Source organism: Diabrotica virgifera, chromosome 9 (assembly GCF_917563875.1).
Source record: "Diabrotica virgifera virgifera chromosome 9, PGI_DIABVI_V3a".
NCBI classification, from domain to species: domain Eukaryota; kingdom Metazoa; phylum Arthropoda; class Insecta; order Coleoptera; family Chrysomelidae; genus Diabrotica; species Diabrotica virgifera.
The window spans coordinates 188,507,516-188,531,187 of NC_065451.1; the positions used below are offsets into that span (position 1 = coordinate 188,507,516).

Below are 23,672 nucleotides of genomic sequence, written 5' to 3' on the forward strand. Positions count from 1 at the left end.
TTGAGTAAAACGCAAAAAACCTACCAAAATTGTAATTTGACACCAATGAACATCGCGTCTGAACCAAAATTTTCTATCTTTGATAGAGATAGTTACTACCAAACAAAACATAAATTAGACTTGCTTGTAAAAAAATATTTTGCTTTAAAAGTTAGACATGTCTTGTTTTGCATCTAAGAGTTGCACATGTCTGCTTATGCATCTAAATGAACCTCAACTGATTTTGTATTATTTCTTATAACATTGATAGCTTCGTGTCTGATATTAACAAAAAAGGGTCGTAATAAAATAAAACTAAATTTAAAAAATAATGCTTTTAATGAATATAAAAAAGAATTGTACAAAATTAATACAAAAACCAAATTAACAAGTTAATATCTTCAGTATCAGATGAAGTAATAATACTTTCGTCTTCTGCACCTTCAGGATGATCTTCCGTACACCCAGGATGATTTCCTGTCTGGTTAGTGTTTTCCGGGTAGTTAAGAGCGCTTCTGAAGAAACGAAGACGTTCATCAGCCGCCCATTGCACCCCATAGTGTTTCCATAATAAAGTTGTTATGCTTTTTATTTTGTCTGGTTTTAAAGGCCTCCCTACACTCAATGGTTGTAACTGGATTTGAGTAATATTCTTTCCTTTCTTGCAGATGCTCTTGGGCTTAGAAAGTATATTTTTATAAAATGGTTCACCTATGACATAAACGCATCCGTTCTTGTTTTTTGAAAATGATAATCGTTTAGATGGTTGAAAACGAAAGGATCCAGGACTTGTAAGAATTTTTTGCACCTCACCTTTCCAGTCAAAAACTGTGCAATCTTCTCCCATCTTCAGCACTGTGGAATAATATTTAATAAAGTTAATATAAGTTTCTGGATCAATAATTATGGTGGCACATTTCTTAACTTTTCTTTCTATTTGAGCAAATACTCGATCAGGGGGAAGGAAAGAATGACCGACTACGGGATATACGAGTTCAATACACTTTATTTGAAGTGAGGCACAGCATTGTAGCCAGTATTGAACCATTCCAACCATTGTGATATTCTTATTCTGGCCCCACAACCATCGGCCACTAAACGCACTTTCTCTACCCCGTCATCAAAATTAAAATTTGTCAATGTGTAATAAACAGCGGAAACAATCTCATTTGAACTCCTCTGGCGATCATTTTCTGTCCATATAAATGGTTTTACTGATTCAGGATTAAGTGGAGCCTTTGAATGTCCAGTTACTACAGTAAAATTGTACAGATTTATTTGCATACTAAAGTAGCAGGCCTGGTCTGTAATCTTTGGCAGTGGTAGATTCTTTTGGCAATCAAAGGAAAATATTGCTAGTGTGGGATTGTATTTTTTTAATAACACATAAAACGCATTACTACGCAGTTTGTATACGCGCTGTTCTGTCATTATCCTTATTTTTTCTTGTGGGTTTGTGATTTTTTTCATTTTTTCTGAAAATTGGAGACACTGTGAACATACTCGTACATCAACTTTTGGTGATCCAAAACCTATGTAGTATTGTCGTACAAAAATGTTCTTTCGTTGTAGAATTATACATCTTCCACAGTTTCGATATATTTAGTTCACAAGGCAAGTATCGTCTGACAACTGTTTTATTCTTGGCATAATGAGTTTCGAAGCAAGTAATAGATTCAATAAAAACGTTTATAGCTTGCTTTTTAAAAGTTGATTTTTGTGAAGTTCTATTAGTCCAGAGCGCATCTGTTTTGAGATGGACGTTGAGAGGTGACTCAAATTTTTTGCAGAAATTGCTTGAAAATAACTCATCTAATAATATTTTAGTTATCCTCCCACTCAAAATGGTCCGGAACATTGTTTAAATAATCAAAATGTCAAAATATGATAGAAAAATTCGATTTTTTATTGGTTTTTTGATTATAACTTTAAAACTATTCATTTCTTAGAGAAGTTGTACTGACATAAAAGTTGCGTAATTAAATTTCCTACAATATAGAATTGCTTAAAAATTTAACAAATAGTCACCCTTGTTGCAAAATAGCAATAATTTCGAAAAAACCATACAAAAACAAGTATTCGCATTTTACGTTTTTCAACAATTTATGCTACACTTAGGACCTTCATATTTTACCCAGAAAAGCTTTAAGATATATTAAAATAACACTGTAAATTTCATTAAGATCGGTTTAATAAATTTTGCAAAATACATTTTGCAATACAGCTTTCGCAAAAAAAAATTCAATTATTTTAAATGTTGCAGCACTGAAAATAAAGCAGATAGCAAGTTGAATTTTTTTTGCTTATAGAAGTGTACTGTACCTTTCATTTGCAATTTGCAAAATTAAAATCGATTAGTTACCACGGCGTCAGGAAATTTTTTAAATAAACCTTAATTTTTGGTGCCACGCGCAGGACAGCGGTGTTCGATTCACACAAGTTGATTTCCACCAAAATTTCTTCCAATCTTTATCTAATGTATTATTTTTTTACTCTATATTTTGTTGTATTTTAATATATTAATTCCACAAAAATCAAACTAATTTTATTATTGTTTGTGAAATATTGTTTAAACAACTGCATATGTTTAAAAATAATAAACTTTTATTCTCTAAGTTAAAATATATCAACAAAGAAAGTTTTTGCTAAAAAAAGTGTTATTTCAAAGGATAGAGTATGTGTTTTTATTTTGCAATAAACAAATTTATTTATTTATATCGAAATGTAATAAAAATTAAAATGTATCAATCATTATCAAAGGTCATTGAAATGCCCAATCAGAGCAAACTATCCTCTGTCCTGCGCGTAGCACCAATAATTAATGTTTATTTAAAAATTTCCTGACGCCGTGGTAGTTAATCGATTTTAGTTTTGCAAATTGAAAATGAAAGGTACAGTATACTTCTATAAGCAAAAAAATTCAACTTGCTGGCTGCTTTATTTTCAGTCCTGTAACATTTTGAAAAAATGAATTTTTTTGCGAAAGCTGGATTGCAAAATTTATTTTGCAAAATCTATTGAACCGATCTTAATGAAATTTAAAGTACTGTTTTACTGTGTGGTAAAGTTTTTCTGGATGAAATATGAAGGTCCTAAGTGTAGCATAAATGGTTGAGAAACGTAAAATGCGAATATTTATTTTTGTATGGTTTTTTCGCAATTATTGCTATTTTGCAACAGGGCTATTTTTTTAATTTTTAACTAATTCTATATTGTAGGAAATTTATTTACCCAACTTTTATGTTAGTACAACTTTTCTCGGAAATGAATACTTTTAAAGTTATAATCAAAAACCGAAGAACAAAATCGAACTTTTTCTTAATTTTTTGACATTTTGATTATTTAAACAATGTTCCGGATCTTTTTGAGAGGGAGGATAACTCAAACATTATTATTTGAGGTGTTTTCAATACAAGCAATTTCTGCAAAAAAAAATTGAGTCACGTCCAAATATAATTTTTACAGATGCGCTCTGGTCTATATCGCCTCCTCTCCTTTTTACTGGCAAAATTCCTGCTTTATGATACTCCTTTAATACCCTTTTAATTCGGTTTTTTTCAATACCCAGTATCGCTACGAATGTTTTTTACAAACAGGGATTGACCCTCTTGAAGTGTTGATGGTGTACTTCACACTGACTGTTTTTAGTTTATTTAGAACGTTTTCTTTAATTTTGGTACCCGGTCGTTTTAAATTATTTGTCAGGCAGTGCTTTAATACAAACATATCTTGATACGATTTTGATGGTTTGCTATAAAAGCTTTCGTTGAATTTTCTAATATCAGTCATTGTCAACGAAGTACCTTGATGAATTTTAGTGTTATGAGCACACCTGGGAAATTCAGGAAGGCACCGCAGAGAATACCTAAAAAAGGAAAATGATATAATGATTTGGACTAGAATATGGTTCGGCTGTGTTTTCGTTTTGCAACGAAATTGAAAATGGTTATTCATTTTTGAAAATGATATAATTCAATCAGTTATTAAACAAAAACTTTAATGTGAATACCTTTGTATTTTTGCTATTGCTCGTTTCCACTGATCCTTATTTACCAATGTTTTTCGCCCTTTACCTGCTGGAGTTGGTTCAATAATAATGTTTTCCATGGTTAATTTACAATGTTTAATTGTTTATTTTCATTAGCACTAATACATAACCTATGTTTACCACGTTTGATCGTAATGTGAGTACGAAGTCAGAACAAAACATAAACCCAATAACAAACAGAACAAACATGACGGCACGTGACTAAGAAGTCGCATCCGGATTGGTTTGAAGGCAAATGTTTGCTTTTGCACGTAAAAAGTGTACACAAATGTCTGCTTTTGCATCTAAAGCTAAATTTAAACTAGAATAATGCCATTCAAATGTGTGTTTATGAATCTAAGAGTCAGAAAATCCCGATTTATATCAATGTTTACATAAGGGATCCATATATACTCATTTTTTTAAAAAATGTCAAATGTCTGGTTTTGCTTTTATACGCTTATGAACTCGATTGATATTGACTGGAGCCTGGAGGAATGCGTGATTAACCAAGAGTATTACAATAAACTCTTGGTTAATAATGCAATACTCGGTTGTAATACAATAAACTCTTGGTTAATCACGCACTCCTCCAGTCAATATCAATCTAGTTCATATTTACTTGATTATTGACATTGAGTAAAGTTTAACGTGAGGTTTAGACATATGAGTATTATAATATAACTACACCTCCACTAATTGGATGCGACGAATTAAATTAGACTAGATTTAGGCGACAGGACCTCTCAGGTTGTCATCAAGGTAAATCCATGCAAAACAAATAAGAATAACACTATAGCTTCGAAAATTTGAACATGGAACGTAAGAAGTTTATACGAGTCAGGAAAATCAGTCCAACTGTGTTGGAAATGTGCAGAATGAAGACTAAGAACATGGCTGATTTCGACGTTTATTACATTACCAAAGAAAACAAAATCCGTATCCTGCAGTGATTTCCGGACCATCCATCAGCTTAATGGGCCATATTTTAAAATTATTTCCAAAAATTATACATCAAGCGCGATATGCTATTCCAACGATGTAGAGACGTAAAATGCGATACCTATGCATACTTCATTGATTACCATAAAGTGTTCGATACAGTAAAGCACGAAAACTGATGGAGATATGACAAATATTGGAATAAACACCTGTGATCTTAGAATTATTAGCAATCTTTACTGGAATTAAACATCGTCTATCCGGACAGAGGCAGGAGAATCAAACGATATCAAAATTAAACGTGGAGTCCGTCAGGTATATATATTATCACCACTGCTGTTCATCCTCTACTCTGAACAAATTTTTCAAGAAGCAGTGGATGATGTTGAAGCCAGAATTTAAATTAACGGAGAATGTATCAATAACCTAAGATACGCAAATGACACGGTGATATTTAACAAAAAATTTGGATTTATAAATTGTATAGAATAGAATAGAAATATGCTTTATTGTCACTGAAAATTATACAATTTTATGGACAAAGCTTAACATAGAGTAACAAAAAAATATAAATAACAATAACAAATACAATTTTCTGAAATTAGATAAAATCATCAATAAAAAAATATATAAACAAGTTAAAAGAGTGAAGCAAAAAACAAAACCAATATATTGAAAAATTACTATAAATTGCAAAATTGAACATACAACATATAATAAAACACAAACAATGAACTAATAAGTTTAAGCTACTGTATGTGACACCCAAATACAGGGTGTCCCGGAAAATAGTGCGTTCCTTTAAGGTATGGATAGAATACACAATTTGGAACAAAAAAGTCCTATACCATTTTTTTCTAAAGTTAACCGTTTCCAAAAAAAAGTTAACATTGTTTTCCATATACCTGTATTTTAATGTTTGGAAATTTTAATAAACTGGCAACATCGTACGCACTACGGAATAATAGCAGATAATAAGAACTCGTTTGTGATTGTGATTTACAGTATTTAAAATAATCCAACCTAATTAGTCCTGTCGCCAGGGGGGGTACAACGGCCTCGTTAATTCAGATGGACTTACCCAAATTTTTTTTATGTATTTTGACCCGTAGAACACGAATTTTTTGGGTAACAGTTGATCCGGATGTCGATAAGATTGTTATAGACCAAGAACTTGAGGAATCAAATAACAGCGATTTTTGGCAAAACAAAACAATATTTTGTATTTTTTGGGTCATTTTAAGCAAAAAATATTTCTACAAGTTTTTTAGTAGGATGCACAGTTTTCGAGATAAACGCGGTTGAACTTTCAAAAAATCGAAAAACTGCAATTTTTAAACCCGAATAACTTTTGATTAAAAAATAAAATAGCAATTCTGCTTAGCGCCTTTGAAAGTTCAAGTCAAATTATGTCGGTTTTGATTATTTGCATTGCTAAAAATTTATTGTGTTATTGCTAAACAAAGCTACAAACAACTAGTGCGTGAGTGATGTTTCTATGATTTCTCATTTAAAATCGAACGAGTAGGTAGAATAGGTACTAGTGCAATCAAGACTATTTCTACGTTACATGCGTTAAAACGCATGTAAAAGCACGGGAAACCCTACGTGTTTATAGCTTTGTTAAACAATAAAAAAATAAATTTTTACCAATGCAAATAATCAAAACCGATATAATTTGACTTAAACTTTCAAATGCGGTAAGCAGACTTGCTATTTTATTTTTTAATCAAAAGTTATTCGGGTTCAAAAATTGCAATTTTTCGATTTTTTTAAAGTTCAACCGCGTTTATCTCGAAAACTGTGCATCCTACGAAAAAACTTGTAGAAATATTTTTTACTTAAAATGGCCCAAAAAATACAAAATATTGTTTTGTTTTGCCAAAAATCGCTGTTATTTGATTCCTCAAGTTCTTGGTCTATAACAATCTTATCGACATCCGGATCAACTGTTACCCAAAAAATTCGTGTTCTACGGGTCAAAATACATAAAAAAAACTTGAGTAAGTCCATCTGAATTAACGAGGCCGTTGTACTCCCCCTGGCGACAGGACTAAATAGTAGGTCATACTTATGTATTTATTATTTGTTTACTAAAATTATTTTCTTTTGAAATGTATTGAAATACCTATTTCATAATTTTAAACGAATTACACATCTTTTAACATAAAAACACATCTTTTAACTGAACTAGTATTATGTATTTAGTAAGGTTTAAATGGGTTGAATGCTGAGTATTGCTGAGGGCTTTAACTGAATTACATAGTTTTAATAGTTTACAGTGGAACTTAAATACACCAGATAATGTCTCAGTAATTTGTTTACTTGTTAACACTGGTTAAGAAAAGAAAAAAAAATAAATAGAGAATTTAGGTTTTGTAAACAAAAATTAGCAGTGCGTTCCGGCACTGCTAATTTTGCCATGACACCACTGCTTGTGAACTGAAATAACTAAGTTGTACTTACTTGAAAATAATTATTATACCGAATAGATGTTTCAAGTAACCTTTTACAAACACCATTTCACAAAAACCAAAACATTTTGAAAGAAATTAGTTATAGTATGCCTCTCCATTTAGTGATCTGCCATAAATAATCAACGTAATAACGTAATAATAGGTAATACACTCACGATTCGAAAACATTTTCGGCATTGACACTAAACAGGATTCTTTAAAACTATCTGTTTACTATCTATCTTCTATCTATTTACATGGGACTGTCTATGCTTAAATTTGCGTACCGCACATAGTTGTCAGATTTAAATTTGCGTACCAAAATGTATTTTAATTTTTTGGTCAAACGGTTGCATTTAGAAAAAAATGTTATAAGAGTTTTTTGTTTTACATGGTGCCTTCTACCTATACCTTTAAGGAACGCACTATTTTCCGGGACACCCTGTATAGACAAATATACTTTAGTTACTTATACATTGCTGTAATTTCTTAGTATTCATTAAGAAACTCTTCTACTGAATAATATGGTCTTTTAGATAAATGAGCTTTTGTCATTTTACGGAACTTGTGGAAAGATCTTGCAGATTTAAGTTGTAAAGGGAGATGGTTGTATAGTTTTTTTGCGGAATATATTATAGATTTAGCTTAAGATACAGACAAGCTTTTCTACAAAATCACTGAAATTATAGTCCACGTCCGTAGAAGGAAAATGCCGGTCAGAAGTTAAACATAAATTTTGGAATTTATGAAAATTCCGAGCGGAAAAAATTCTACCTAAACGTCGAGTTTTCGAGGAGGGTTTGCTGTAGATGTTAAATTTCGTATATACTGCTTCATGCACTTGTATGGGAACAAGGGATGCTGTATTCGGCTTGAAAGCGGTAGTCCAGAGATCAATAGACATGAATTAGTGCATGTAATTATGTATTCAGACTTTGACATGGCATTTGATATGGTTCAATATAAACAGCTTGTAGTTATTAAAAGCAAAAATATTGACAGTCGTGATATGAACGTTATATCTAATCTATATTGGAATCAAACTGCTAACGTGAGAGTTGACAACTAGAATACCCGGGATATTAAAATACAGAGAGGAGTCCGCCAGGGTTGAGTGCAGTCGCCATTACTCTTCAAGGTCTACAACATTTAAAGAAGCGCTCTCATATTCCATAGAAGGTATATCTATCAATGGAGAAGTTTTGAATAACTTACATTTTGCAGACGTCATGGTAATAATTACGGAATGTAACAGTGATTTACTGAACCTAATGCAACGCCATAATGAATGCTATCATGAATACGAATTTAATATGAATTTGAAGAAAATGAATGTCTAGTTACACCAACAAATCTTACGTTCCAGCTTAGACCAATTCAGCTTACAGATTTAACTTATTTTGCTTTACCGAATGAAGTTTAATTATTTTGCACCATAATTTTCGATTCTTATCGATCCAATGGTATAATAATAGTTTGGGCAGATTATCGGAGAATAGGCCATTTTTGGAAAAAGTTATTTACCAGCAATTATATTGCTGAAATCGAATCTTATAAGTGTATATATTAATAAAATAGGTATGCAAAGTCCGCAGGTAGTGTGCTACTTTTTTTCTAAACAAAATGGCGCCGGAAAATCGTGTTTTTTTCAATTTTTGCTCTATAACTCCAAAGATTTTAACTTTACACCAAAAACACCCAAATAAAAATTTACCGTAATTAAATTCCGCATAGAGACGTCTTTTTCCCGATTTACTTCGATATAAAGGTTCCTCGGAAAATGCGGGTTTTTCCAACAAAATCTTTAATTTTCAACTAAAATTTTACATAAATAATTGTTTATCAATAATTAAATAAGTTGGTAATATAAAAGTTCCTTTCGTATAGATTGTAATTCCAGAAGCCGATGAGAAGTGAGTGAACAGTCTAGCAACAATTGAATTGTAAATTAAAAATTTGCGGTCGCTGTAATAACCACAATAATAATGATACATAAGAATAACTATGATTTTTGTATAAAAATGCACTGTACCTATCTAATATATTCTACAGAATTGAAATTGGACTATTTAGGCGGCCTCAGGAATATTTTAAAATTATAAACAATTTTTTGGCTTATAAACAAATAAAATATCTAGAAAAATATTAAACTCAATTAAATCATGAAAACGGTAATGGTAAAAAAGCGGCAGGATGCTTCTTTTATAAGAAAAAACGTTTAATTCTGATGAGTAATTCCTGAGATACAACCAGATAAAGTTGACCGGCATTTACAGCAAAGATATGAACAATAGGATCATAATTTTCAAACCGTCACCTTTTTATTTTTGTCCCCTTTCTCCACACAATTTTCATATCTTGAAAGTACTGATAACATCTATTATTATAATAAAAACTATCAATATTACGAGTGAAGTTGCCAAAAAAAGCAAAATTCCAATAAAAAATTAGGTTGGAGAAAATGTAATCTCAAAGTTCAAAATCGGTATACGTTAAAAAAATGCATTTTCTCGGCTTCCCATGGAGCAATTTTCTTTATTCTTTTTTTGTTCCCAAGTAACTCGAGTAGAGCCATCTAACTAATGCATTATTAAATGTCAAACTTGCTTTTGTTTTGTTATAATAGATTCATTTATTTATAAGAAAAGAAAACTACATATGTTTTCCAGTTGTAGACTTTTTTTAGATAAATTTACTACAAGTGTACCTTTTAACGTTAAAAACACAAATATTCTCATTTGAAAGCTGTATAATTATTTAAACAATCTTTATTTAAAAAAATTAAAAATTTTTGTTATAATAAATAAATTAATTTATTATAACAAAACAAAAGCAACTTTGACATTTAATAATACGCCAATCAAGTTAGGTTTTTACTAGACATAACGGAAAAGACGAGGTTTGACAGTTGAAATGTGTAGTATGAGATATTACAAAAAGACTACCATCTTTGGATTCAGCAATTTTTTAGTGGAACATTTTTTAAATAAACAATCAAAACGTCAAACTTAGTTTTTTACTCATAACTTAAAAACTTGTTTATTTAGAAATATGACGTCCACAGGTAACTTTCTCAGAATACAAAGATACATCGAATGAGATACGCTAAATAAAAATCGGTTAATAAACAAAAAAGTTATTGCAAAACGGATGACAAAATCACTGTTTTGGAATATAGTTAATAACAATTTGATTGTTTGTTAAAATACGTTTTAATATACCCAAAATTGAGGGCACTATGGTGTTTGAATGGTGTGCAAAAAATGGTCCAGATCTGTTAAATAGTTTTCGTAAAATTGAATTTGTTTATAAATTTTTTTGAAAAACGAGCTAATTTCTGAGGCTGGTCCAGTTAATATGGCTGAATGTATCTCAATAATCCGGGGCTCATTTCCTTCGTTAAGATGTATACTAACAGCTTATGAAAAAAAAAAGTAAAAAAAATTACATATACGTACACAAAATTATTTGTTAATAAATAGCAGTTTTTAAGCTTATAAACAATTACAATAATTTCGTAGAAATTAGATCAAATTAAATGGCAATAAAAAATACCGAAAGCTGGTTAAAATACACAACTTTCAAAAACAATTTTTAGGTCCTACGACCCTTGGGGTCTGAGATAGCCCCTTTTTTGAAAAAATCACTGTTACCGTTAATTAACAACACTAAGAGCTGAAATTAACCAATCTTTTATAAGAAAAGTCAAAGTTTTTAACAAAGTTTTTAGTAAGAAACAATGTTAAAAATTGTTTAAATAGGAGTGTTATAAACACAGAGTATTTTGCGTTCCGACTAAAGTAAAAAATAGCGGGCGTAGTCGACTGACTGAATAGTGGGCGCGATTGGCGACCGGCATGCGGCAGCAACTATTAAAATTAAGTTATCCCGACCACAAACATCCACTTTCAGGTGAATGACAAATTTTCGTCATTCCTTATGTTTTCGAGGTCTCTGAATCCGAATATGGAGTTAATTTTTTTCTAGAATTAGTGGAACATGTTTAAAAATCAAATTTTATGCAAAAATGCGAAAAATCAATTTTGATGATTTTTCAATTTTAACTCACTGTATTTTTGGTCGCTGTAAATATTTCCTTTTGAAAATTTTACTGTGTTATCTTCGAAGCATTTAGATAACAATGAGATTTGTCCAAAATGACTCAACACGTTAAAAGAGAAGTTGTTCATTTTTAAACATTTTGTCATCAGATTTCGTTAGTTTCATGTTTACTTAAAAAAGTTGAGTGACAAACTTTTTAGTTTATAATTTTAATTAACACAGAAATAAAATATACTTTATGAAGAAGTTTTCCAAAAAAAAATTAATTTAAAATATGCAAAAGGAAAAATGTTATGTGGCTTTATAGACGAGCGGCACACCCCAAAAAAGCTTATTTCTCGAGATACTGATACTAATTTTGGTCATACTTTATATTTTTGATGGTGCTCAAAACTAAAATTAGGGTTGTTTTGAATTTTACGTGGGGGAACATTATCAAAATCGCAACTTTACCCTAAAAATAAAAAAAAATCACGTTTTTTGAGTTTAATTTGCTACAACTCTGTTCCATTGTAATATTTTTTTCTGATATTTTTGTAGTATATATTTCTCACCTTTCTGAAGACAATGGGACCTGCTTCAATATTTCTGTCTTGCCATAAAGAAAGTTATAAATTGTTTGAAGTAAAAGGTGCAGATTCTTGAATTGCAAAGTTTAATCGCAAAAGTTGAGTAACAAAATTTGAAATTTAGCTGTTTAATTAATTTTAAGTTAAAATCTAGAGTACAGAGAACAAAATTTTTTATAGAAAAAAAATGGTGTAACTTTTAATTTTAAGAAAAACGTGATTTCATCTTTTTTTTATTTTTAGGGTAAAATTGCGATTTTGAAAATGTTTCCCCATCTAAAATTCAAAATAAAACTCATTTTCGTTTTCAGCACTATAAAAAGTATAAAGTAAGACCAAAATTAGCCATTCACCACACCGTGGTTGATATCTCGAGAAATGAGCGTTTTTTTTTACCACTCGTCTATAAGGTGGCGTAACTTTTTTTCTGTTGCATATTTTGACTTTGTGGCCTTTTTATTGTTATTTTTTAAATTTATTTATTTAAAATATAATTTTACTAAATAAATGTGCAACATAATAATATTCATAAAATTCAAGTTTCTACCAAAATATATAAATATAATATTAAGCTTTAAATCCGGTATACTGTCAATGTTAAAAATGAGCTGCAACGGTCTAGCGCTAGCGAATGCTAGTCCGCGAATTTATTCTCATTCGGCTGCGCCCATCATTTTTTTTTTACTTTAGTCGGAACGCAAAATACTCTTTCTTTATAACAATACTGTTTAAACAATTTTTAACATTTTTTTCTTGCAAAAACTTTGTTAAAAACTTTGACTTTTCTTATAAAAGATTGGTTAATTTCAGATCTTAGTGTTGTTAATTAACGTAACAGTGATTTTTTCAAAAAAAGGGGCTATCTCAGACCCCAAGGGTCGTAGGACCTAAAAATTTTTTTTAGAAGTTGTGTATTTTAACCAGCTTTCAGTATTTTTTATTGCCATTTAATTTGATCTAATTTCTACGAAATTTTTGTAATTGTTTATAAGCTTAAAAACTGCTATTTATTAACAATTAATTTTGTGTACGTACATGTAATTTTTTTTACTTTTTTTTTCATAGGGTATTAGTATACATCTTAACGAAGGAAATGAGTCCCTGATTATTGAGATACATTCAGCCATATTAACTGCACCATCCTCAGAACTTAGCTCGTTTTTCAAAAAATTTTATAAACAAATTAAATTTTGCAAAAACTATTTAACAGATCTGGACAATTTTTTGCACACTATTCAAACACCATAATGCCCTCAAGTTTAGGTATATTTAAACATACTTTAATAAACAATAAAATTGTTATTAACAATATTCAAAAACAGTGATTTTGTCGTCCGTTTTGCAATAACTTTTTTGTTTATTAACGGATTTTAATTTGGTGTATCTCATTCGATGTATCTTTTTTTTCTGAAAAAGTTACCTGTAGACGTCAAATTTCTAAATAAACAAGTTTTTAAGTTATGAGCAAAAAACTAAGTTTGACGTTTTGATTGTTTATTTAAAAAATGTTCCACTAAAAAGTTGATGAATCCGAAGATGGTAGCCTTTTTATAATATCTCATACTACACATTTCAACTGTCAAACCTCGTCTTTTCAATTATGTCAAAAAACGGCTTAGTTTTTACTAACTTGATTGGTCTATAATGCGTTAGTTAGATGGCTCTACTCGAGTTACTTTGTAAAAAAAAAAAGAATGAAGAAAATTGCTACATGGGAAGCCGAGAAAATGCATTTTTTTAACGTATACCGATTTTGAACTTTTAGGGCCGGTTGTTCGAACGCTAATCAAAAATGATCATTATCAAATATTTAATCACTGTCACCAACTGTCAATGTCAACTTTGTTTGGGTTGTTGAAAACATAATTATGGATTACAATTATGAAATTAGTTAATCAATTATGTTAATAATTGTTATGTTAATTGATTAACTAATCTCATAATTATAATCAATTATGTTTTCAGCAACCCAATCAAAGTTGACATTGACAGTTGGTGACAGTAATTAAATATTTGATAGTGATCATTGCTGATTAGCGTTCGAACAACCGGCCCTGAGATTACATTTTCTCCAACCTAATTTTTGATTGGAATTTTGCTATTTTTGGCAATTTTCACTCGTAATGTCGATAGTTTTTATTATAATAATATAGGTCTGGATCCCGCGTATGAAAAAAAGTTGATTAATAACAAGCTGAAAATTTGTTAATAGCTTAAGGGTGTCTAGTCGAATAAACTTTGATATATGGGAACACTGTAACAGGGGCAGTTTTAATTGTGGAACAGGTTAAAAATTTGGAACGGTCAGACCACGAAAACGGCACATTTATTTTGTCCGACAGAACAGACTTAAACTCTCCGAACAGAGATTAAACTCTCATGCAGAAATCGGACTGCTATTTATCACCTGTCATAATTCCTGTCATTTGACATATTCTACATCTTCCACTCATTAAAACGCCCATTTGGTGATAAATAGCAGTCTGATTTTTGCATTAGAAATTAATCTCTGTTCGGAGAGTTTAAGTCTGTTCTGTCGGACAAAATACATGTGCCGTTTTCGTGGTCTGACCGTTCCAAATTTTTAACCTGTTCCACAATTAAAACTTCCCCTGTTCCAGTGTTCCCATATATCAAGGTTTGTCCGACTAGACACCCTTAAGGTATTAACAAATTTTCAGCTTGCTATTAATCAACTTTTTTTTTCATACGCGGGATCCAGACCTAATAGATGTTATCAGTATTTTAAAGATATGAAAATTGGTGTGGAGAAAGAGGACAAAAATAAAAAGGTGACGGTTTGAAAATTATGATCCTATTGTTCATATCTTTGCCGTAAATGCCGGTCAACTTTGACCGGTTGTATCTCAGGAACCATTCATCAGAATTAAAAGTTTTTTCTTTTAAAAGAAGCGTCCTGCCGCGTTTTTACCAATACCGTTTTCATGATTTAATTTGGTTTAATATTTCCCGAGATATTCCATTTGTTTATAAGCCAAAAAGTTGTTTATAATTTTAAAATATTCCTGAGGCCGCCTAAATAGTCCAATTCATCGAGGTAAATCGGGAAAAACACGTCTCTGTGCAAAATTTAATTACGGTGAATTTTTATTTGGGTGTTTTTGGTGTTAAGTTAAAATATTTTGAGTTATAGAGCAAAAATTGAAAAAAAACACGATTTTCTGGTGCCATTTGGTTTATAAAAAAAGTAGCACACTATCTGCGGACTTTGCATACCTATATTATTAATATACACACTCATAAGATTCGATTCCAGCAATAAAATTGCTGGTATTTAAATAACTTTTCCTTGTATTTTGCTAATTAGCCCAGAGTATAACGCGTATGTTTCGTAAGCTTAGCTTAAAGCACGTCTTAAGCTTAAGATTTGTTGGTGAAACCAGGCATAAATGCATGATAATGACTAAATCAGTAATTGATACAAACATCAAACATCCAATTTATTATTGAGTATACTGTAATTGAGAATGTGGACATCTTCAAGTACTTCGGATCATAACGAAAACTTATGGATAACATCAACAAATGACTGTCAAAAATATTCTTTAAATTGTCCAAAAATACAGCATCCATATCCAAATGAAAAATATGTTACCAAATTATCCTATTGCAGCCTAACTATATAATTAGTTAACTGTAATGTTCCTACTAATGTTCCTATATGTTCCTACTTAATAGAAAATATTACTTTTTTCGTCTTCATTGCAGAGTTATTCCTATTAGATAAATTCCAGCCAATGTTTTATTGTTTACCTTTGTATGTCAATTTCCCAGATAATAATAGCTACCCTTACACGATCGCTTTAACGGGACCTGTTAAAAGTGTTAGTTAATTGAACTTTTACCCTTATTCTATTTTTAGACGTGGCGTTAGGGCTCAGAAATGGAAAGGACATCGATAGCTGACAGAGCAACAGACAACGGCAATTAGTGATTAAAAACGGAATATTTACCACGCCATAGAACAACGTGATTTTGTTTTACTGTAGAAGAACTAAATACCATCACGCAACGAATAGGCTTTCTAAAGTGACGAAAAATACTCGTAGCATGCTACAGGGAATAACTGGTGATTTATGTACTGCGAAGTGTAATACACTGCTCGAAAAATTCAGTTATATCGAGTTGTGCGTTTAAAAGATATAGACCTAGTCGTAAATTTCGTTAAACGTTATATTTATGGGCTTGTCGAGGGAAAATGTAAATATTTGCTATAAAATTTGCATAAAAATTCTAATACTTATTTTGATATATCGTGAAGGTTTGTGTAAGATATAATTAAAATTGTTCATTTTCTAGAATAGGGATAGGTATACATACTGATGGCAAAAAAAATTCAACAGTTTGTGTATAAATCACAGTAATGGGACGTGATTTGACCACCGGTGATTCAGTTGGCGTGATTTATAAATCACCGATAACTGCTGTTCCTGGCCAACTTCGATAACGGTGATCAGGAACCAGATACATCAGATATCAGTTTTAGGGTAACTGTCTCAAAAAACTGTCGATAAATATTACGATATTCTCGGTTAACGCGACTTGGGGAACGGCGATTTACATCTGAAGATCTACCAGCTGCAGTTTAGGAACTGTGAAAAAATACGAGGTATTTTATACCATTAGGTAATATGTATTGAACATTTTTTTCTTTCATAAAACATTCTTAAAAGTATGTTATTCCTCTCTTACAGAGGAAGCGACGTGAGGGTCTAGACGTCCTAGAATATTGCAAGGCCGTCATTTGCTCCATCTTAGACTTATAGTGGCAAGTGATATTATGATTTAGTTGCACCTGCAGGAAAGGTAAGAACAGTGACAAAAATCCACGAGGAAAATAAAATTCCTGTAGCTGGCTGTATACCATAAATCACAAAAATTTTAGTTGCTCACGCATGCATGCTATTGTAAGTATGACCTCTATCAATTCTTAAACTTAGTCAACTTTTACAATATTGTCTTTTTCGTACTTCCGGGCCTAAAGTGACAACTTCACTCCCTTGTGACAGGTACTAAAGTGTCACATTTAATCCCTCCGGGATTAAATATTGACGAAACTCCCGGAACGATTAAATCACAAACAAACGAATTTAAGGGATATTTTATTGAAAAATATAATTAATTAGAATGGTAATTAACGTTAATATTCAAATTAATATTGTGACAGTTCGTCATCTATATATCATCGAAGTAGACTAACAGCGCATTTTCAGTAGGTTGTCTCACATTTTTTAAGCGGCACCACTTTTTAAAAGCATCGTACTGCTGCTCGTATAGTTTTCTAGATTTCGGTGGTAACAATTCTTCACCTACTTCGGCTGCTCTTTTATCAATATCAGATACACCTTCTTCACTCATGATACCAATAATTATCAATAACAATGTTTCTTTACAATGACACTAGTAATGACAATGTTTCTAAATTATAACTGTCACAACGCAATGTTACTATGGTAACTTATTTTAAAGACAGTTTATTAAATGAGTTGAAGAGAGAAAAAACTGATTGAAATTATTGAAATAATTAATAAAATCATACCGGAAGTACGAAAAGTATCGTATATACCTTGCGACTGAAGTACATTTAATCCTTCAGGTAAATTATGGCCCTCCCTGCGGTCGGGCCATAAACTTTACCTTCAGGATTAAATGTACTACTTCAGTCCCGCGGTATATAATGTACTATTATTAATCAAGTTATACTTATCATTTTAGGGCTTTTAAACACTGATAATGGATCAATTGTTAATCCGAAAACGTTTTGTTTTAGTGATGTAACCCTTAGTGGGGTCTTTAAATATACCTTTTACAAGGATCCAGTATTTTTTAAGAACAGTTAAGCAAAGATCGACTTACCGTTCGCTTTTGGTGTTACCTGTGATACCACATCATAAGTCTCGACGCTTAAGGCCTGTACACATGCGGGCGCTGAACGCTGCGTTTTACCTAATAAACCTTAACAAGTTTCAAGTTACCAAGGAACAAATTGTATCGTACACATGCAGGCGCTAGTTTAACAGGTAAACAGGGGTTTTAAGTGCCCACATGTGTGCAAAGCCTTAGGGTACGTACATGCCGAAGATAAATGGATGTGCGCGGTTTAGGTCACGATCGCGGTCCCTACATTGATTTCAAAACAAACCTTCATTTTCTTATGAGATCGCATGTACCAAGGATGTATCACTCATTCACCCTCGCGACCTATCATCGCGGTTTACAGCGATGTCGATGCCAAAACAAAATAGTTTGTTTTACATCGTGATCGAGCTGCTGATCTCGTGGTAAATTAAAGTTTATTGGTGGTTTTTAAACCATGTGACATTCGTCGGAGATACGGCTGGTGCATTTATTCATTCTTTGTTGTAATCAGGTTAAGACAAGTGTTGGTTATATGTAAACCGCAAATAACACTGTTTCAGTATGTTTAAATCATTTGTTTGGACTAATAACAATTAGAAAATTAGTTAGTGAAGAAGTCAAATCAGGTAGTTTTTTCAGTCGGCTATCTACGATTTGTAAGTTAGTATTTAAGTCTCTCCTATTTAGCTATTTATATATAAAAAATTGATAATTGTCAGTGTCAGAGAAAAAGTAATAAAAGTTGGAAAATTTGTAAAAAAGAACTAAATTTGATTGCATTTCTATTATTTAGTTGCAGCTAACCTAAGTTGATTAGTTTTTACTTCGAAACCTGGCAAGTTAAGGAGTAGAACGAGATAAAGAAGTAAAACTAAAGTAAAAGTTATCTTGTTCGAAACATTTTGGTGCCGAAACCAGGGAATTGAAGTAATTAAGAAGAGGTTAGCTGCTCTCCAGAGGAAGGAAACAGTCATTTTAAGTTCAAAAGTAAACTACTATTTACAACGATGTCAGCAAGCGAAGGTGAAAGTAAGCGTATATCAAGACCCCCTCCAAGAATGACATACACCGAGTTTGGAAATCCAATAGATGCCCCAACTCCAGTGAGAGTAAGACAACCAAAAGTCAATTCAAGCCGAAGAAGCTCATTGTCACGAGCTTCATCAGTATACTCAACAAGCAGTAACCAATCCGTAATTGCCCTTGAAAAAGAATACGCTTCAAGAGGCAAACACTCCGAGACAAAGAAAAAGATTGCTGAATTACAAATTAAGATCATAGAAGAAGAAGAGAAGGTTGAACAATGCTCTGAGGACTTTTCAACCCTAAAAGAGATCTCTCCAGAAGACCTGAGTGTAGATGATGCTGAGAAGCTAGTCAATGTACAAAAAAACCTGCAAGAAAGTAAGAAGACATTGAGGCACCTTCAGCTAAAACTACAAGGCTTTCAGTCGTTAAGTTTAGTTCAAGAAGAAGAGCTTAAGGATCTTGAAGAGCTTAAAAAGAAAAAAGCTGAAGCCATTCGACAATCAATTGCCGAAGACCAGTATTTAGAATCTGATGATGATGGTGAAGTCGTCGAAACCAATCCTTCAAATGAAGTAAACATACAAACTGAAGTGGAAGAAATACCACAAGTGAAGTGTCTACCAGAATCAAAAAATGTTCCAGTTGACCCAATCGTTTTGATGGTTCAAGCGATTTCACAGGTGTCTGCTACACAATCCCATTCTCGTAAAGAAGAGAAACTGCCAAAGTTCAATGGTTGTTCAGAAGATTGGCCACTATTCAAAGCTGAGTTTGATCGATCAACTAAAGAGTACAAAGTTGACAATTCAATCAACATTCGAAGATTAAGAGAAGCTTTGAAAGGAGATGCCTTGGAGACAGTTTCATTCCTGCTACCAAACATCGATAATGTAGAAAGCATCATGAAGACCCTAGAAGATAGGTTTGGACAACCAAAGTTTGTGATTGAAGGGTTATTAACTAAAGCAAGAGCAGCCCCTTCTCCATCAGTAACCAAACCTGAAGCAACAATCAAATTCGGAGTCGCTGTTCAAGCATTAGTGGCAAGCATCACGTCTTATAAAAGTAGCCAGTATCTATATTCCATTGAAATCCTGAGCACTCTGGTCAAGAAGATGTCGATAGAAATGGAAACTGAGTGGTACACCTGGCTTCGACAAGACACCTCAAGAGAAGAGAATCTGAAATATTTTTCACAATGGATTTCTATAAAACAGTCTGTAGCGTATCTTGTGTCAACTCCCACTACAGCTTCTGAAAATACAAATGACAAAGATAGAAAGAAGAAGCAGACTAATCTTGGAACAGTATCAACGAACCCCAAGCCGGATCGAAAAGAATACTGTGTGTACTGCAAAATTGAAAATCATCATGTAAGTGACTGTCGAAAGTTTTCTGCACTACCAATTAAGGAAAAAGACGAGTTTGTAAAGAAGAATCGTATGTGCTTTCGCTGTTTAAAGAAAAATCACACAGTCAAAAATTGCAAATTAAGAATGACTTGTAAAGTTGAAGGATGTAGAGGAAGGCATCATACATCCCTACATGATAATTCAAGATTCGATGAAGTTCAAGAAAATGGTGAAGCTATCCTTCAAGATCAATCAAAATCTCAACCTCCTTCAGCCCCACCAGCTACTCATATGCACTACCATCAGGGATCAGCAGTTACAGATACAGACGATGAAGTTGAAGAAACGTTATTATGGTATGCCCCTGTTCAACTTAAAGGAACTAATGGAACCACAATTTCCGTCATTGCTATGTTTGATACGGGAGCTCAAAAGGCTCTCATTCTGGAAGAAAATGTGAAGAAACTTAGTATAGATGGTAGATGGCGAGATCTTTCAATTGGATGGTTCAACGGACAAGATAACACGGACCCATCAATGACAACGAGAATAGAGATCTCAGGCGACTTTCCAAATGCAAAGACTTACATTTTGAAGTGTCATACAGTCCCAGTAATGAACTTGCCGTCTCAGACCTATTCTGCTTCAGAGCTAAAGAAGAAGTATCCGTACTTACGAAGAGCACCTTTCCCATCACTGAAGAATGCAACCCCATCACTGATAATTGGAAATGATAATATCTCCTTGTTCCTGTCACGAGATTACATTGAACAATCTCCTGATCTACCAATTGCTGTGAAAACAAAGTTAGTATGGACTCTTGCTGGAAATGGTGAATTGGTAACTGTAGAAAAACAAGGAAATTTCTCTATTTTCACTTGCAAGAAAACTAACAACGAAGATCTCTCTGAAGTCATGAGTGACTTCATTGCAGCCGAAGATTGTACAACATTCAAATCTGCGACACCGATGTCAAAAGAGGATGTGGAAACTTTGAAGATTTTGGAAGAAACAACGATTAAGAAACAAGGCTGTTGGGAAACAAGCTTACTGTGGAAAAATGATGTTCTACCTTTACTTTCGTCTGAAGAAATGGTAAGAAATAGACTGTTAACCATGGAAAGCAAAGCCGATAAGGATCCAGCTTTTGCTAAGTTATACACTACCAATTTCGAAGAATATATCTCAGCTGGATTTCTCCAGAAGGTTAAAGTATACCCTAACGAAAAAGAAGACAAGCGATGGTACCTACCTCATTTCTTTGCCTTTCACCCGAGTAAAAAGCCAAGTCTTGTATTTGATGCAGCTGCTAAAAGTAAAGGAAAGTCATTTAATGACTTCGTTTACACTGGACCCGATCTGCTACAACAACTTGCTGCTGTTTTTATGAGATTCCGAAGACATCGATTTGCTATTTCTGGAGATATCAAGCAGATGTTTCACCAAGTTGCACCGAGAAAAGAAGATCGACCAGCCCAAACGCTTTTGTATCGTGGAATGGATGGTAATCGAGAACCTGATTCGTATGAAATGTCAGTATTGTTTTTTGGATGGACATACTCACCGACCTCTGCAATCTATGCCAAGGATCTAAATGCAAAGGAACATATAAACCAATATCCAGTTGTAGTTAATTCCATCATTAAAGATACATACATTTACGATTTCTTGAGTGGAGCTAAAACGGAAAAACAGGCAATACAAATGCAGAAAAAGGTTAGAATGATTCATGAGAATGGAGGTTTTACCATCGTCAAATGGAGAAGCAATTCGGTGAAAGTTACAAATGCAATTCCTTCAGAGCTACGAGCGGAAGGAACGATCCAAATTTCATTAAAGTCAGATTTAGGAATTGAAAAAACACTCGGAATTTTTTGGGATCAAGTAAAGGACTGTTTCATATTTGAGCTGGATACGAAAAGGATACCCAAGTATATTCTAAAAGGACATAGGAATCAGACAAAATGTCAACTAGCAAGTTTCATAATGAGTATTTTCGACTCGCTAGGATTTCTCACCCCATTGAAAGTGAAAGGAATCATCGGGCAGCTATGTTGGAAATTCAAAGTAGACTGGGATGATCAAGTACCATACGTTATTGACATCCGCTTCAAGGACTGGTTGGAAGAACTTCGAGTAAGTCCTGAGTTTGAAGTTCTAAGATTCTACGATGTGGATTTAAGTATGGAACTCCAACTTCACATATTTTGTGATGCTAGCGAAGAAGCGTTTGCACCCGTTGCTTATGTACGAGGTCATGCGAGAGGGAGCTTAAGAGTTTCAATCATCGCAGGAAAAGGAAAAGTAGCATGGCCAAGGATTTCGACATTACCAACTGCTGATAACAGTCAACTTGAGAAACGGGCCATAATCAACTTCATTCATGAGAGGGAGCCGTTATATAAAATGCCTGTTCCGGATGTCAAGAAGATTGAAAATTTAAATAATTATTTAAATTTCATTCATTTCATTATTTTTCATTCATTTGGTTGTTATTTGTGATTCATTTTAATTGATTGTAAATTTCTTTAAGATTAATTAATCTTAGAGAGGGAGAATGTTTCAGTATGTTTAAATCATTTCTTTGGACTAATAACAATTAGAAAATTAGTTAGTGAACAAGTCAAATCAGGTAGTTTTTTCAGTCGGCTATCTACGATTTGTAAGTTAGTATTTAAGTCTCACCTATTTAGCTATTTATATATAAAAAATTGATAATTGTCAGTGTCAGAGAAAAAGTAATAAAAGTTGGAAAATTTGTAAAAAAGAACTAAATTTGATTGCATTTCTATTATTCAATTGCAGCTAACCTAAATTGATTGATTTTTACTTCGAAACCTGGCAAGTTAAGGAGTAGAACGAGATAAAGAAGTAAAACTAAAGTAAAAGTTATCTTGTTCGAAACAAACACTGAAAGGAAGGTATCATTGGTATGTTCTGCCCGTCATCGATGTAAACCTCGACCGCGATCGCGACCTACACCGCGCTCATCCATGTATCTTCGGCATTTTCGTACCCTTAGAATATTATAGAGTTCGACAAAACTGGAATGGCCAATGGGGTTTTGTTTGCTTCAGTGATGAATCGAGGTTTTGTTTGGGTGTGACTGATGGACGCATAAGAGTAAGACGTTTTCGAGTGAGAGAAGAAGAACATGTAAATTATACACTGTGTCCGTAAAGTATGGAACAAATTCTTTTTTAGCTAAACAGAGCATTTTAAGAAATAATCCTGAAACACGTCGATTTTTGATTTTAATTTACCGTATTTTAAAATAATATTTTAATATACAGGGTGAATTACTTTCAAGTAATGACGTCACCGTCATTTTTTTTAAATGGAACACCCCCATTTTGTTTCAATTTTCGGATTACTC

General features: G+C 32.5%; 1 protein-coding gene and 1 pseudogene across 1 annotated transcript; one reads left to right on the plus strand and one right to left on the minus strand.

The window, feature by feature from the left end:
* Window positions 1-984: 984 nt before the first annotated feature.
* LOC114334962 (uncharacterized) lies at window positions 985-4,086 on the minus strand (annotated as a pseudogene).
* Window positions 4,087-18,922: 14,836 nt separating this feature from the next.
* LOC126891598 (uncharacterized) lies at window positions 18,923-22,798 on the plus strand. Its single transcript, XM_050660777.1, has one exon. The coding sequence runs from the start codon at window positions 18,923-18,925 to the stop codon at window positions 22,796-22,798; it is 3,876 nt and encodes a 1,291-aa protein (XP_050516734.1).
* The last annotated feature ends 874 nt before the right edge of the window (window positions 22,799-23,672 follow it).